The 15,894-nt window shown below is 50.7% G+C and overlaps 3 protein-coding genes across 3 annotated transcripts; all 3 read right to left on the bottom strand.

Annotated features, from left to right (window-relative positions):
- Positions 1 to 10,523: 10,523 nt before the first annotated feature.
- LOC136500406 (2-hydroxyisoflavanone dehydratase-like) lies at positions 10,524 to 12,026 on the bottom strand. Its single transcript, XM_066495744.1, has one exon. It carries the CDS (start codon positions 11,869 to 11,871, stop codon positions 10,867 to 10,869), a length of 1,005 nt encoding a protein of 334 aa, XP_066351841.1. The 5' UTR covers positions 11,872 to 12,026; the 3' UTR covers positions 10,524 to 10,866.
- A 128-nt stretch (positions 12,027 to 12,154) lies between these two features.
- On the bottom strand, positions 12,155 to 13,817 carry LOC136500408 (probable carboxylesterase 2). Its single transcript, XM_066495745.1, has one exon. The coding sequence runs from the start codon at positions 13,400 to 13,402 to the stop codon at positions 12,413 to 12,415; it is 990 nt and encodes a 329-aa protein (XP_066351842.1). The 5' UTR covers positions 13,403 to 13,817; the 3' UTR covers positions 12,155 to 12,412.
- A 51-nt stretch (positions 13,818 to 13,868) lies between these two features.
- Positions 13,869 to 15,681, bottom strand: LOC136500405 (NADPH HC-toxin reductase 1). Its single transcript, XM_066495743.1, has 5 exons — positions 15,467 to 15,681; positions 15,152 to 15,324; positions 14,796 to 15,017; positions 14,281 to 14,663; positions 13,869 to 14,145 (listed from the first exon to the last, which is right to left on the bottom strand). Exons 1-5 carry the CDS (start codon positions 15,591 to 15,593, stop codon positions 13,986 to 13,988), a joined length of 1,065 nt encoding a protein of 354 aa, XP_066351840.1. The 5' UTR covers positions 15,594 to 15,681; the 3' UTR covers positions 13,869 to 13,985.
- Between the last annotated feature and the right edge of the window lie 213 nt (positions 15,682 to 15,894).

The following is a 15,894-nucleotide window of genomic DNA, read 5'->3' as shown; positions in this document are numbered from 1 at the left end:
GTAGCAGAAAAGCAGGATTTCATCCCCAACGGCTACTTTTCTCAGTGGGGCTTATAAATATAAGCCCCAACTGGCCAAATGAGACAAGTGGAGCTGAGGAAACATACCAAGGGTGTTGATACACCATTTTAGTGATCTCCACTTACATAGTGCTTAGTAATTCATTAGGTGATTAGCTAGGTGCTTTGCGAAGTGCTTAGGATAATTAGACCATCGCTTATGCGCTTGCTCTAGGTTTAGGCCTAGTGTTTAGTGAGGTTTGCATACCTCTTACCACTCGGTGCTTGCGAGCACCATTGTTGTACATCGGCGGGGCTTTTAGTCTTACGAGATCACACCAACCACGGTTGTGGTGTGGCCACCACCGTGTACCGGAGGGAACAAGGCCCACGGCATTTTGGCCAGAAGCTTGATAGTGAAGACGGCGGGGAGCATCCGGGAGAGGCTTGTCGGAAGGCACGTCAGAGACCCACTTGTGCGTGGGGAAGGCCCAAGGCTATCCACGGAGTTACCAGAACGGAAGCTTGGCCCTTGCGAGGGATTCCTTGCGAGGGGCTCCAACGAGGACTAGGGGGAAGCTTGCGTGCTTCTTGATACCTCGGTAAAAATACCGGAGTCATCGATAGGAGTTTGCATATCTCTACCTTGCTCTTTAGCTTCCGCATTTACATTGATTGTATTACTCCTTTTGTGGTAGAGATAGTAACACACTAGCAAAACCGTAGTTGCACATCTAGATAGTTTATCTTTTGCATAGGTTTTGCTAAGGTTAGAAAAAGGCGGCGATAGTTTAGAGTTAGAATTTTAAGTCGCCTAATTCACCGCCCCCCCCCCCCCCTCTTAGGCGTCATGGTCCCCTTCAATGGTTATTTTGGACCTAATTTTATCATGGAAGCTCGAGAGCAAGTTAGTGTTATTCAGAGTCATTTGAAGACAGCTCAGAATCATTAGAAGGCTTATGCGAACAAGAGGAGAAGGCCCTTGTAGTTTGAAGTTGGTGACCATGTGTACCTAAAGGTATCCTCGATGAGAGGTGTGCATCAGTTCGGAGTCCATGGAAAGGTATCTCCTCATTATGTCGGACCTTATAAGATTTTGGAGCGATGTGGTGCGGTTGCTTATCGTCTCCAACTTCTAGATATTTTGTCAACAGTACATAATGTCTTTCATGTTTCCCAATTAAAGAAGTGTTTACGAGTTCCTGAGGAACTGGAGGAAATTGAAGGACTCCCTCTCCAACCTGATCTTTCTTATATTGAGCATCCTGTCAAAATCTTGGATGAAAAAGAGAGTTACTAGAAACAAAGTGCTAAAATTTTATAAAGTCCAGTGGCAAAACCATTCGGAGGATGAAGCAACTTGGGAATAGGAGAGTTATATTCTGGAGCATTATCCCCATCTTCTACCCAGTGTGCCGAGGTAATAGTTTATGTTAAAAGCTCGTTCTTACCATTTTTCCTACACTAGGCACTGAAAGGTCCTTGTTTGGTTTTGGTAATTGAGTGACAACCTAGGTGGACTAATTGTGTTTATATGAGATACACAGGTGATTAGTCCATAGGTACATGTGTGTGAGCAACATATGCCATGAAGGTGAAAATGGCTTGGAGATGTTGCGAAGCTCACACATGTGATGATGAAGGAGCCTAAATGCACATGAGACATGACATTGAGTCATGTGATCAAGGTGGAGAAGATCAAGACAAGACTTGGCTTGATGGACCGGTTACAAGCGTGAAGGGCAAGTCGAAGGCTTTGGAGTGATGGACAGCGTGGCGGTGAAGCTTGAGCAAGACTTGGCACCGATGGACGATGGCAACGGTGAAGAGCAAGTAGAGTCAAGATCGATGAACCAATATGATCACATGATGATATAAAGTGGATCATATCATTGTTGATCATGTTGGTGCATGTGTTGCATCAACATTGGAGGAGATGGAATGGAATGCGCAAGGCAAAGGTATAACCTAGGGCATTTCATTTCACCGGTCATAGGTGTGTAGAGAAGTTTATGACCGAGTTTAGGATAGATGGCCATACTATTAAGAGGGGCAAACTTGTTTGCATATCGGTCATCTAGTGCCACTCGAGTGATCTAACTTTGCATTGACGCTAGGATCGAGTGGCGTGGCAAGTTGAGTGGCTAACATCCTTTGAGAAATGATTGTGAAAATGCTAACACACATACACATGGTGGTGTACACTTGGTGGTGTTGGCACATTTACAAAGGCGGTGGTGTTTGCAGGGTTGAGATGGGCTTGGGTCCCTCTCTCCCTCCCGCCTCACAAGCTCGGCGGGATTCGGCGCTTTCGGGAAAATGGAATGCCTATTTTCTATTGCGCCGGATGCAAATTCTTGTGGTTAGCACACTTGAGCAAGGGTGAAGAGAATGGAGAAGATGCTGGCGTTGGTCAACTGACCGGACGCTGGATCTGAATGCACCGGATGCTGGCAGGCTGCGTCCGGTCGCACTGACATGGAGTGTAGCAGTAGCTGGAGAGTGACCGGACGCTGGCTGCGTCCGATCACGTTCGACCGGACGCGTCCGGTCATGCTCGGGAGCTTACTAGAAACGACCGGACGCTAAGGGTCCAGCGTCCGGTCAGTTGAAGCTGGAGCGTCCGGTCAGGTCAAGTGACCGTTGGAACCGGGACACGTGGTCGTCTGTGAGCGACCAGACGCTGAGGTCCAGCGTCTGGTCAACACAACCGGAGCGTCCAGTCGGCCCGACCGTTGCCCAGTGAAGGGGTAACGGCTAGTTTAGCCCTTGGGGCTATAAATAGAAGTGGCCTTCGGCCATGGCTGGTGTGGAGCACCTCAAGGGACTTAGTGTCCATGCTTGTGAGTGTTTGGGAGCCCTCCATCACACATATACTTGATAGTGATCATTCAATTATGTGAGTGAGCGATTCTAGTGCGATTGCATCGTGAGGTTGCATCGAGTGGCACTAGGTGATCGAGTTGCAAGCCAGTGGTGCTTGTTACTCTTGGAGGTTGCCACCTCCTAGACGGCTTGGTGGTGGTCTCCGTCGAAGCTCGCAAGAAGCTTGTGCGGCGCTCCGGAGAAGTGCTTGTGAGGGGCATTGTGCTCGCCCCGCGGGAGCCACGAAGAGCAACTTTAGTAAAGCGTGTCATTGAGCTACCCTCACTCAAGGGGTAGGTTCTTGCGGCGCCCGACGTGCGGGCTTAGCGGGTGATGCTAATTAGCCGCCGAACCACCAAGTGAGCGGTCGACACAACGGGGACTAGCGTGTTGGCAAACACGTGAACCTCGGGAGAAAAATCATCGTGTCAACCTTATTCTTCCCGTTGGTTTGCATCCCCGTTACACAAGCTTGCAATTACTTTTATACATATTAAGCTTGTGTAGTTGCTCTTGTAATTAGATAGCTTGTGTAGCTTGCTAATTACCTTCTTGCTTGTGTAGCATAGAAGTAGCTCCCTTGCGTGGCTAATTTGGTTTTAGTAACCTTGTTAGTCACATTGCTTAGTTTGTGTAGCTAAGTATTTGCGCTCTCTAATTAGGCATTGGTTGCCTTGTTATTGAGCATTGCTAGTGAGCTTAGTTAGCTTTGTGCTTTTGCTTACTAGCATGTGTAGGAGCTCCCTTGTCACTTAAAGTACTAGTGGCATAGGTTTGTGTAACCTTGCTTCTAGAATTGTTTAGGAGAGCTCTAACTAGCCCGGCACCTTTATTGCTTAATTGTTATCTTTGCAAGGTGCTAGTGAACATATATAGTGGGGTGTAGTCTTGGCTAGACCATTAGTTTAAATTCTGCATTTGTATCGGTTAGCCGACGCGATTAAGTTTTAGAAAAGACTATTCACCCCCCCTCTAGTCGCCATCTCGACCCTTCAGGCACTCACATGAAATCCCGAGATGAGATTTTGTTTAAGGGGGGAGAGTTGTAACACACTCGGTGTTACACCCTAAATCATCTACTAAAACATGTTATGAGCATCATGTTTATGTGTTAATGCATGTGATAGAATATGTAGATAAATTTCTTGTAATTAAACTGATCAATAAAAATGCTAAATAAAAGTTGATTCGATGGCTCATGAATATCAAGTAGGGTTGAAAACCATTTTTTATTAACCAAAAAAACTATAGAACATGTGTGTGATACTTAAATAAAGTTTGAAGTACAAACTTTGTAGATGATAGTGAAACACTTGATGTTGAAAAATGATATTACTAGCTTATATTTCTACTAGCCTAGAAATTGCAAATTGAAATCAAGTTCAGCTCAAAAACTTAGAAAATTTCCAAGTTTGTTAATAGCTAGACATTGCTATGTTTAGCAAATTATTTTGAGAGATTGGGTTAAGGGGTGGTGTAGTGTTATGGCTCGATTTGGTAGTCTCATATGCCCTCTTGAGCATGGTGAAGATGGTTTCACTCCTGAAGCAACCGTTTCGTTGTTTTGGGCGCTTTAAAATTCATGCACGACTCGGTCTCGGGCTAGATGGCAGTGTTGGCCATGGTCACCACGCTCAGGCACTCGGCGTCACCGCGTTAGTCTCGTGTTCACGCACTGCTACGCACGATCGGCCATGGCTGCTTCTGGACTGGCTGCCGCTGGCCCCGCTGCGAAGAGTTGCTGCCGCTCGCCCCATGCCACGATGTAGCCACTACTGGCACTATCACCTTGCCATCGCGTCCGCGCACTACTGCTTCACCGCACTGCCGACCCGCCTTGCGCCGTGACGCTGCCACTGTAGTCCCATCGTTGTCGTGTCTGTGCCTGTCCGTTGTACCCTCTATGCCACTGCTGGTCTAGTTCAAGGCCGCCACTACCACGTGCACATGGCCAGCCCTCCTTCGCCATCCTCCACCCCAACCATCACCTCGGCTAGGTCCACGGTAGTCAACTGATGCTCCCTCGCTAGCTAGTTTGGTTCTTAGCTGCTCTAGATCAGAGGGGCAGCTGCGCCGCCATCGTGGATGGTCGCACGCCGCTGTAGCCTTCTCTAGCAAGTCGTGTTACCCTACACCGCCACTTAGCGTAGCCACTCGGGTTGGAGATGGTGATCGACCCATTAGGTGGACCCGAGCAGGTCCTAGGTGGCCGGCATAGGCGCCTAGTGCCGTCGCTCGCCGCGCCGCCGTGCGCAGGGTCACTGGGGGTGCACGTAGGGGAATTCCAAGAAAGCTAGGAGGTTAAGTGAGAAGATTTGAGAGAAGGGGCAATAGCGTTAGGACTTAGTTGTGATTCAGGAGAAGTTTGAGGTCTCTTTTGCAAAGTCGTCGACGTGTGCGGGATTCCCTAGTGTGGGCCGTCTCCGCGTGGGCCGGCCTCGTGTGGGCAGGGCCTGCGGGCCGCTGCGTGCGTGCGCTGTGTCGAGTGGGCCACGAGTGTGGGGCGCACGAGAAAATAAGTTTTTCTTTTTCACAAGGAATTAGAAATAGTTTTCGAATTTAATTTTTTAGCTGATCTTTGGTAAATCATATAAAATTATGTAGGTGCCCAAAAATTATAAAACAAATTTTGTTAGGTTCCTAAAATTGTGCTCTGTCCATTAGTGTATTTAGTTCATATATGTACAAGTTGATACTTGGAGCTATTAAATCATTTGAGAGTGCTTAATATTATTAGGTTAAATATTGTAGGAATTTTTGTGGTAAATTGGAGATAGCTTTAGTCATAAAATTTTTATGGTAGCTTCATTGTATTATTATGTGCTCACTGTAATTTTTGTAGCTATAGAATAGACTAAGCATTAGGGTAGTTAAATGCTCTTTGTTTCAATATACATTAAATCATTAGTAGAAATAAAGATATATCCTTCATTTGTAAAGCTAGGTGCTTGTTAGTTGAATCCAACACCTTGCTTGATGAAAATGATAGTTAGATTAGTACCTTAGTCATTAGAGCTAGCTTAGTAGCTTAGGATGAGTATTCTTAGTTTAAGAGTTGTTGTTGCCTAAATGTTAAGTGTTGTATCATCATCGCATGCATGTAGAGAACGAGTTGGCGGAGATCATGGCCACCAGCGATCACGAGTTCGAGGAGATCATCGAGGAGTATGAGGAGGAGATTCTCGTGCAGGAGGGGGTCCCGGAGCCACCACTGACTGACTCAGCCAACACCACGCCTGCCCAAGGCAAGCCCCAGTGCATAACCCCTTCTTTTTTATAATCATTGAATATATATATGTGATGTCCATTTACGTTATTGGAATTTTATGGAAACCACATGCATAGATATAACTGTCCTATGAGTCCTACTAGTATAGGTTCGAGTAGCTGCTATGCTTAGGTTTTTAGTAGCGTGAGTAACCTACCATTACTCACAATAGGTGATTATTATAATTACTCTCATGATAAAATGATGAAAGGAAAAATAGAGATAGGGCAGGGATATGGTATGTGTATTAGTGGGTGTAATAGGTTGTGTCCCGCGGTCAATGGGGCTTAGCTTGATTACACTGTTTTTCCTATCTGTGTCGATTAAGGACCGTCCGTTGCAGTGGATGGTAGTCAGGTCACAGACTTATTATCCTGGGCACATACTTGCTTATAGGAGCGGGAAGGCTTGTTACACTCTTGTTGTGGGTTTTGGCTCTTTCTAGACTGACTATTGGAGGCGGGGACAGGTGGAGGTCTAAGCATCATACTAAGACCAGGTCTCAAGTGTGGGGGCTTAGACTCCAAGTTTGGACGGGGACCTAGACCCTATGATAGGAGTGGAATGGGTTGGTCTTATTTGTGCCTGGAGTACAAACGGGGCATGTGTTTCGGGGTACCCAGCTGAGATACATTGATTTACAAATCGCTGTGAGACGGTACGACTTGGCTATGGTCTAGCACCATAGTAAGAACTGAAAGATCAAAGATGGTGAAATGGTTCTAATTGCTCAACCCTTGCTTGAAAGTAGAACAGGTGCTTACCTAGAATGGTTAGCTAATGAAGTAATCATGACTGCTAATAAAACTTGATCTTAAGGACGTACTCATAGTAATGCTTTTTGCAAACAAAAGAAAACAACAAACCCATATTGCCTATCATATCCTTGAGAGTCAGGAAATTATTTCCACTGGTCGGGTAAGTCTTGCAAGTACATTGTGTACTCAGGGTTTATTTTACCCCTGTTGCAGGTGCAGCTTGAGGAGTAGCTCTTGTGTGGAGAATTCTTCTGGTGGGCACAGATAGATCCTTATATCATTTTCGCTAGATGTTTATTTTTATTCCGTTGTTTCATTTTCACACTCTGAACTCTGGTATTGTAATAAATAATTTCCAAAAACTCTTGTTGGATGAAATGGACTAAGTATTGTAAACTCATACTCATTATCGGATTCTAGATGTAAAACGTGGACTGTTTCAAGTTCTCCCTTAAGGTGTGCTCGACGGAACTGTCTGATGTAGCTAACTTTCAGGGTGCTTAGTGTCTAGTGGAAGATGAGCGTCTCCGAAAGTGTGTTATTTTGGGTGGTTCTGCCACATCATCCAAGCTTAATCAGGGTTGTTTGACCCACCAACCCAGTTGCCTCCTTCTTGAAGTTGTGATCGCTCAATTCCCCTGGTTCCTGGAGCAGCTCTGGTTTATTCTCGGTCGTACCGATTTTCCCTAGCTCTCAAGGATGAGGTGGAGAAACAAGTCAAAGAGATGTTGGCATCGGGCATTGTTTAGAAGAGCACCAGTCCATTTTTCATTTGTAGTATTATTGGTGAAGAAAAAGGATAATACATGGAGATTCCATGTCGATTACCGGCAACTCAATGCTATCACAGTGAAGGGCAAGTACTCGGTTCCCATAATTCATGAACTGCTTGATGAGTTATCTAGAGCTACTTGGTTTTTAAAACTCGATTTGCACTCTGGCTTTCACTAGATTCTGCTTAAGCCCGGTGAAGAATTTAAAACAACTTTCCAAACACATTTTGGCCAATTTGAGTTCAGAGTTATGTCATTTGGTCTCACAGAAGGCCCTAGGGCATTTCAAGATGCTATGAACTCGACTCTAGCTCCTTTTCTCCAGAAACTTGTACTTGTTTTCTTCTATGACATTCTGATATTCATTTCATCTTATGAGGAGCATGTCCAACACTTGCAGTTGGTATTTCAGCATATTCAGGCACATGACCATGGCATTACTCCAGCAGGGGTCACCACCGATCCTCCGAGGGTGGCTGCTATTATTAATTGCCCTACTCCTATATTAGTCAAGGATCTGCGTGGTTTTCTTGGTCTAGCGGGGTACTACAGAAAGTTTGTGTGCAATTTTGGCATTATAGTGAAACCATTGACTGAGCTACTATGGAAGAATACTTTGTTTATTTAGACTACTACCCACGATCAGTCTTTCCAAGCCTTGAAGCAAGCCTTGAGCTCCTCACCCGTCCTTGCCTTGCCCGATTTCTCCAAGTCGTTTAGCATTGAGACTGATGCTAGTGCCAGCGGTATTGGAGCTATGCTGACTCAGGAGGGTCACCCATTGTCATTCCTCAGCAAAGCCTTGGGCCCCCATTCTCGTGGGTTGAGTACTTATGAGAAGGAATACATGGCCGTCTTAATGGCTGTCCAGCAGTGGCGTTCTTACCTACAACATACTGAATTCACCATTTTTATGGATCAGCAGGGCCTTGTTCAGTTAACTGACCAGTGTCTTCATACACCATGGCAGCAAAAGCTCCTCTCTAAGCTGGTGGGCTTACAGTTCTGCATTGTTTATAAGCCAGGCACTACAAACCGAGTAGCTGATGCTTTGTCACGCAAGATCTTTCATGATTCCACCTGTTCTACAATCTTAGTGGTTTCTCTAACTTGGATACAAGAGGTGGTGTCCGGTTATGCTATTGATCCTATATCTTTTGAGATGATAGCTAAATTGAGCATTGATCCCAAAGCTATGCCGGGTTTCTTTTTGCGCGATGGTGTCCTTCGTCAGGGTCCGCGTATATGGATTGGAGATAATTTAGTTCTTCAACAGAAAATTCTCTAGGCCATTCATTCCAGCGCTCTGGGCGGTCACTCTAGATTTCTAGCAACGTATACTCGGTTGAAACAGCTGTTCCAATGCATGGTATGAAGTCTACTACCTGGGCTTTCGTTCAAGCTTGTGTGACTTCTCAGCAGGTCTGCTCGGTCTCCTTCAACCGCTGCTAGTACCCGAAGCCGCCTGGCAAACAATATCAATGGATTTCGTTGAGGGGCTACCCCGCTCGGGTAATGTTAACTGCATTCTAGTCGTTGTTGACTCCTTCACAAAGTATGGCCACTTCTTGCCATTGCTCCATCCATTTACAGCTTCAGTTGTTGCTAAGCTTTTCCTCAACAATGTTTACCGCTTGCATGGTCTGCCTACTGCAATTATATCTGACCGGGATCACATTTTCACAAGTCACTTTTTTGGTGTGAGCTCTTTCGCTTGGCAGATGTCTCTTTGCAAATGAGCTCCAGTTATCACCCGCAATTAGATGGACAGACTGAGCGCCTCAATCAAACCATGGAGGCATTCTTATGATGTTTTGTTAATGCTTGTCCTACTAAATGGTCATCTTGGATTGCTCTTGCGGAATTCTGGTACAATGCTTCCCCTCATTCTACAATTGGTTGTTCCCCTTTTGAAGCTCTCTATGGCTATCCCCCTCGTCATTTCGGGATCTCAGTTTTGGATGATATGGCTATGCCGGAGCTATCTTCTTGGCTTCAGGATCATCAGGTTATGACTGACTTGATCCGTCAGTACCCAGCCTGCGCAAAGGAGTGTATGAAGAGGCAAGCTGACAAGAAACGTTCAGAGCGCTAGTTCACTATTGGTGACATGGTTTTTGTCAAGCTTCAACCCTATGTTCAGTCTACTCTGGCCCCTCGCTCAAACCAGAAGCTATCCTTCAAGTTCTATGGACCCTTCAAGATTGTTGAGCGCATTGGCTCTGTGGCTTACAAGTTACTGTTGCCACCATCATCCGCTATCCACCCGGTGTTTCATGTCTCGCAGCTGAAGGCCGCTGTTCTTCCTCATGTGCAGGTATCACCTTCTTCACCAGCTGACAGTGAGTTGCCTCAGGTTCCTATGGAAGTGTTGTAGCGTCGTGTGATTCCTACTGCTACTGGCTCAGTGAAGCAAGGCCTGATCCTGTGGTCTGGTTGGCCGAGTGAAATGGCCACCTGGGAGAGCCTGCTTCAGCTTCGTAAGACTTTCCAAGAGCTCCTGCTTGGGGTTAAGCATGTACTGAAGCCCCAAGGAGTGTTACCAGCCCATCTGCTACGACTACTTCAGAGGATGCGGTCCATGGACCTCGGGTTGGTTCACGCAACCGCCGGCCAATGTTCGTCTAGCTGGCGCAGAGTGGATGTGAGCGTGCCTGTGTGCACCTGGTGGGGCGCAAAGCCATGTAAGCATATAAGCTACCAGAGAGAAAGAGAAGGTTCATCACGAATTACGTAATCAAACTCTAAACTCTCAAGCACGCATCCTTCCTCGCCTATCCTTCGTGCCTATTTGCTTCTATCCCTTGCCTACTGCTAACAGAATGATGCATGAGAAATGACACAATTTTCAGTTCAGTTGTACTAGTAAAAGATGGCATAAATAAATGTTTCAACAAATTCTGTGTGTCCAACAAGTATAATTTCATCTGTATGACACTATGACTGTATCATCCTCCCCAAATTACCAGGTGCAAAACATCAGCAGCATTGCCTACTAACAATGGCAAATCCCCCTTCATCCTCAGACCCAATTTCAAAGAATACAAATACAACTCTGAACCTGAAATGTACTAGAAGTAAAGTAAGTAGTGTAGCGCCAGCATTCTTCATCAGCGACGACGAAGCTGCAGTTATTCCGATCTCCGAGTATACAATTTGATCCATCCAAGACCAACAACGCCGCCACCGCCGGCGAGGCGAAGTCAGCGGTTGAGGAAGTCGCTGATGACCTTGTCCTGCGCGACGGCCTCGTTGCAGCTCGGCTCCAGGAGGTGGAACGTGTGTCCCTTGCCGGGCGCCTGCCAGATCTCCGCCTCGCCGGGCCACCCGCTGGCCCTGAGCCGGTCGTAGTAGTTGCGGCCGCGGTCGCGGAGCACGTCGCCCTCGCCGACGCATACGAGCACGCGGCCGCACGCCAGGGACGCCAGCGGCGGTGCGCCGTCCACGAAGGGGTTGATGAGCGGGTCGTCATCCCCCGTGGTGGTCGGGCACATGACGCGCCAGAGGGAGCCCAGGTTCTCGCGCACCTCCGGGCTAAGGTCGTCGGAGGGCACCTTTTCCGTGCCCAGGAAGTAGGGGTGGATCATGACGAGGCCCCGGATCCGGGCGCCGTGCGCCAGCCCCTCCGCGGCGACGCGCATCGCCATGTGGTGCGCGATGTTGGAGCCCGCGCTCTCGCCGCCCAGGTAGAGGCGGGAGAAGTCGGCGTGGCCCGCGATCCACGGGTCCCGCTTGTCGGCGTCGTCGCCGGCGGCGGCGGCGAGGTGGGAGACGACCCAGGCGAGCGCGTCCAAGGAATCGGCGTAGGCGGCGGGGACGGGGTGCTCGGGGGCGAGTCTGTACTCGACGGAGACGACGAGGACGTTGGCGAGGCCCGCGAAGGTGTTGAAGTAGGCGTGGAAGGTGGGGTTGAAGGCGGAGCCGAGGCAGAAGCCGCCGCCGTGGTAGTAGACGAGGATGGGGAGCTTGGCGGCGCTCCCGCTCCCGCCGTCGTCGAGGCGCGGGAGGTAGAGGCGCGCGGAGACGTTGGGGGAGATGACGACGTCCCTGGAGGCGACCCCCGTGGCGGCGTCCGTGGAGGCGGCGACGAACTCGGTGCCGAAGTAGCGCTCCACGCGATTCTTGTAGACGCGGATGCAGGGCATGGACTCGTACACGATCTCGTCGTCCGCGGACGCCGGCGGCGGGGCGACGGGTGCGGCGGCCATTGGAGGAGATCTGGGCCGAGCAGGCAAGGCAACGATACACAGGGGGCAGGGGCCCTCACCTGTCACCTGTGGTTATTAGAGGGTCGCTCGGTGAAGTACTACTAGTTGACGCTGAAATTTTAGCTGGCCTAGTATTCCGTACCTAATGTTGCAAGTTGCTATACGCCTCTCACATGCTAATTTTATCTGCTCTTTTGGTGAAATTTCCCCCTCCTCTCAACCTTTCCTTCAAGCCAAAGCATCAAATGGGAGTAGATAGGATTATTCAGCAGACGATCGCTGGCTGCGCAGCCTACCAACAACCAGTCAACATCAAGACCTTTTCTCATCAAGCATCAAATGGGAGCACGACAATACGTTTCCACCAGCTAACACATCAGCTGCATGAGCAACACGGTTGGCCCGCAGCATTTCATATCGTTCCGATTACAACTTGGAATTGTTCATCAGTGACCAGCACAGCGTGACAGCACACTGCACGCAAGTACACGTACTCCAGCTCCGGTGACGCGCGTGCGCACGCCAGGTTCTACTGCTAGTGCTAGTTCCCGGTGATGAGCGCAACCAGCCGATCCATGAGGAGCACCGCCTTGGCGCTGTCGGGCTCACGGACGTGGAACTCGTGGTCCGCGGGCGCGGAGTCCAGCAGCTCGGCGTCCGCCGCGGCCCACCCGCTCGCCAGCAGGCCGTCGTAGTAGGCCTTGCCCTCAGCGACCAGCGCGTCGTCCGCAAGGCACACGAGGACCCGGGCGCACCCGAGGCGCCTCAGGCTGGGCGCGCCGTCCGCGAGCGGGTCGTCGGGCCCCGCCGCCGTCCGCCCCTCGCCGCACGCGAACGCCCACATCTCCGCCAGCTTGCCGCGCACCCACGCGTACTTCGCTACCTCGCCTTCCTCCGCAGCCTTGCTGCCCTTGTCCCCCGGCGCCGGTGCCGGCGGCGACAGGAAGAACGGGTGCACCAGCGCCATCCCCTGCACCCGGGCGCCGCGGGGGAGGAGGTCGGGCTCGGTCTCGGGCTCCGAGCCGGCGCGGAGGGTGAGGTTGTGCGCGAGGTTCGCGCCGGCGCTGAACCCGAGCACGACCACGCGCGCCACGTCGCCGTGGTCGCGGACCCACGGGTCGGCCGCCGACGTCACCACCCACCGGAGCGCGGCCCAGGCGTCGTCGTAGCAGGCGGGGACGGGGTGCTCGGGCGCCAGGCGGTACTCCACGGACACGGCGAGCGCGCCGGCCCGCGCCGCGAGTCGGTTCACGAAGGCGTGCTCGGGGGCGTCGGCCGCGGACCCGACCACCAGGCCCCCGCCGTGGAAGTAGAGAACGATGGGGAGACGACGCCTGTCGCTATCGGGGAGGTAGAGGCGCGCCCACAGGCCCGTGGCCGGGTCAACGGCGACGTCCTTGGAGGCGACCCCGGTGGCGGCGTCGACGGAGGGCGGGACCGGGTTGACGGGGAGCAGGCGCTCCACGCGGCCGCTCTTGTACTGCCGGATCACGGGGACGAACTCGAACGTGACCTCGGCGTCGGGATCCATGTCGACTGTGCGTGGTGGCGCGATGATGGCGAGGTGGTTATCGGATTTTGTGGCGGCAAAGGGATGAGCCGTCGGGATCCACGGAGTTACCTCTGCTGCCGACTGGGAACCTTTTTTTTTTTTTTTTTTTTGTTGCTCCGTGGGTATGGGCCATTTGATTGCTGGGCCAAATTCTACTAGCCGTGCCAAATTCTTTTTTTTTTATCACATCCAGGCCAAATTCTAACAACACAGACGTTTACTGTTTGGCTGACACACTGGGTTGCTCCAAAAAAAGAAGACTGATACACCGGGCCACAGGAATCAGGCCGTTATTTAACATAGAACTTCATATGGTAACTCAAAATTGTTCCTATAAGTTTAGGTAAATAGCATAATATGACATGTTGAATTTTTTCTTTTGAACACCCCCCCCCCCCCCCCCCAAAAAAAAAAAGTCACAAAAATTTGGAGATATTTTGAACCCTGCACACAAGTTTATCTCTTGTTTTATTTAAGTTTGTCTAGTTCCGAATTTGGAATGTGTAAGCTGGAAAATGAACAACGTAAGTTCCCCCATGCTGCTATGATTAACCTTCGAGCTTTATCCTTTCTGCACGCTGAGCTTGGATGCATCAAGAGAACCTAATCTCGCCGCACAGGCAACACTGCTATCAAGAATCTCTTCCATGCCGTACTTGTACTTGAAACCCAGCTCGCCCAACCTGTCCCGGTCAGGCTGCACCCTCGCCACCGCCTCCGTCCTGACGCAGATCCAATCAATCGCAACAGAAATGTAAATCAGCTTGTTGTCAGATATCCCGACAGAGCAAATCATTCATAGTCTGTGTTCTAGACTTCTTGTGCAGGGTGATGGTGTGAAGGCTTTTTGATCTTACTCTTTCAAGATGTCGAGGTGAGGGAACTTCCTGGCGTAGTGTCCGACCACGTCGTGGATCGTCGGGTACGCGGCGGCGCAGAGGTAGCGGCCGGCGATGGAGGGGCAGCGCTCCATGCAGAAGATGAGCGCGTCGCAGACGTCGTCGACGTGCACCAGCGGCAGCGATCCCAGGAGCTGCTGCAGGATGCGCGGGAGCCCGAAGAGCGGCTCGTTGCGGGACACGGGCGACACGGCGCTCTCCAGCGTCTCCGGGGCACGGCCGAGGACCGTGTCGCCGGCGACGAGGCCCAGGGCCAGGGTCACCACCTCGAACGCCGGGCTCTCGCCGCCGTTGTAGCTCAGGAGTTCCTGCTCTGACTGCAGCTTGGACAGTATGTACTTCTGCAAATGGCCGTCAGCTTTTTTTCATAGAAATAAAAACAGAGTACATCCATAAACAGAGTAAAGCCTAGTAACCAGCAAAATTGTCCTCCGAGGTTCAGTTCAGAAATCAGAAGAAGCTTCACTACTTACATCGAAGTGTGCGCTTCGGAGAGGATAGTCAACGTTGAGCGAAGTCCAGCAAGATTCGCTGATGAAATCTTTGTACCCGGTGACGCCGGAGACCTCCTCCTTCAGCGGCGAAGCGGCCGACACGGAGGCGGTGTGGATCACTCGCTTCACCGTCCTGGACTCCTCGCATTGCCGGAGGATCGCGCGCACAGCGTCCACTACAGCTTCCGCCGTGCTCTTATACTGCTCAAATTTTCGTTTGCAAGGATAGTAATTTTCATTTCCACAACTAAAGAAGAGACAGCACGGCGCCTGACCATGACTCATCACTCGTTGACTAGTAAAACCATGAAAGGGAGCGCGATGGCAAACTTCACCTTGGAGCCGGCGTTTTCGAGCCCGAATGGCGTGGCGACGAGGAAGACGAACTGGCACCCAGCGATCGCCGGCGCGAAGGTGGCGGCGTCGAAGAGGTCAGCGTCGAACAACCGCAGCCGCTCCGCCGCGCCGGGGACCAGCCGCAGCAGCAGCCCCGCCTTCTCCTCGTCTCCTGCAGCCACCAGCAGATGAATCCGACTGAGATTTCCGAACCAGGCACTCCTTTTGCCTTTTGGCGTGTTTCGCGGATCGAGGTGAGCCGCCATGAAACGAAGGAGGTCACGGCCTCCCTCACGCACGCATGAGTGACGCACCGGTGTTCCGCAGGGTGGCGTGGACGGTGTAGCCTTTCTCGAGGAGCTTCCTGACGAGCCAGGACCCGATGAACCCGGCGCCTCCGGTGACGCACACCCGCACTCCGCTGCTCTCGCTTTCGGCCATGGCTGCCTCTGAATGGTAACAGTGTTTGGATTTGGATTGGACCTATGGGATTTTGCTCTGGCGTGAGAAAAACTGGGCGTCTGGTCTAGTTTAAATATACCCATGAGCAGGATACCAAAGTTGACCGTCTTACTCTTACGGGTCGGCTGTGGACTTGAGGTTGGTGTCCACAGAAAGAGAAGAGAAGGTGAAATAGGGGAACGAGATCGTCTAACTTCACCTCGAATGACTGCGCTGTGCAGTCACGACATCGTAGACGTCGGCTCACGATCGGACGATGGATACGCTAAAGTGTAATGGG

This window comes from Miscanthus floridulus, chromosome 13 (genome assembly GCF_019320115.1).
Source record: "Miscanthus floridulus cultivar M001 chromosome 13, ASM1932011v1, whole genome shotgun sequence".
NCBI lineage: Eukaryota > Viridiplantae > Streptophyta > Magnoliopsida > Poales > Poaceae > Miscanthus > Miscanthus floridulus.
The sequence above is the reverse complement of the archived record's forward strand: the minus strand, read 5'-3'. Positions and strand labels throughout refer to the sequence as shown.

What these genes read in the sequence shown, in the direction of transcription:
- LOC136500408 (XM_066495745.1), bottom strand. Translation starts at nt 13,402, where the DNA reads ATGGATCCCGACGCCGAGGTCACGTTCGAGTTCGTCCCCGTGATCCGG.
- LOC136500405 (XM_066495743.1), bottom strand. Translation starts at nt 15,593, where the DNA reads ATGGCCGAAAGCGAGAGCAGCGGAGTGCGGGTGTGCGTCACCGGAGGC. An exon ending in CGCCACCCTGCGGAACACCG is followed by an intron (nt 15,325 to 15,466) that starts GTGCGTCACTCA and finishes TGGTGGCTGCAG; the next exon opens with GAGACGAGGAGAAGGCGGGG. An exon ending in TCGAAAACGCCGGCTCCAAG is followed by an intron (nt 15,018 to 15,151) that starts GTGAAGTTTGCC and finishes AAATTTGAGCAG; the next exon opens with TATAAGAGCACGGCGGAAGC.
- LOC136500406 (XM_066495744.1), bottom strand. Translation starts at nt 11,871, where the DNA reads ATGGCCGCCGCACCCGTCGCCCCGCCGCCGGCGTCCGCGGACGACGAG.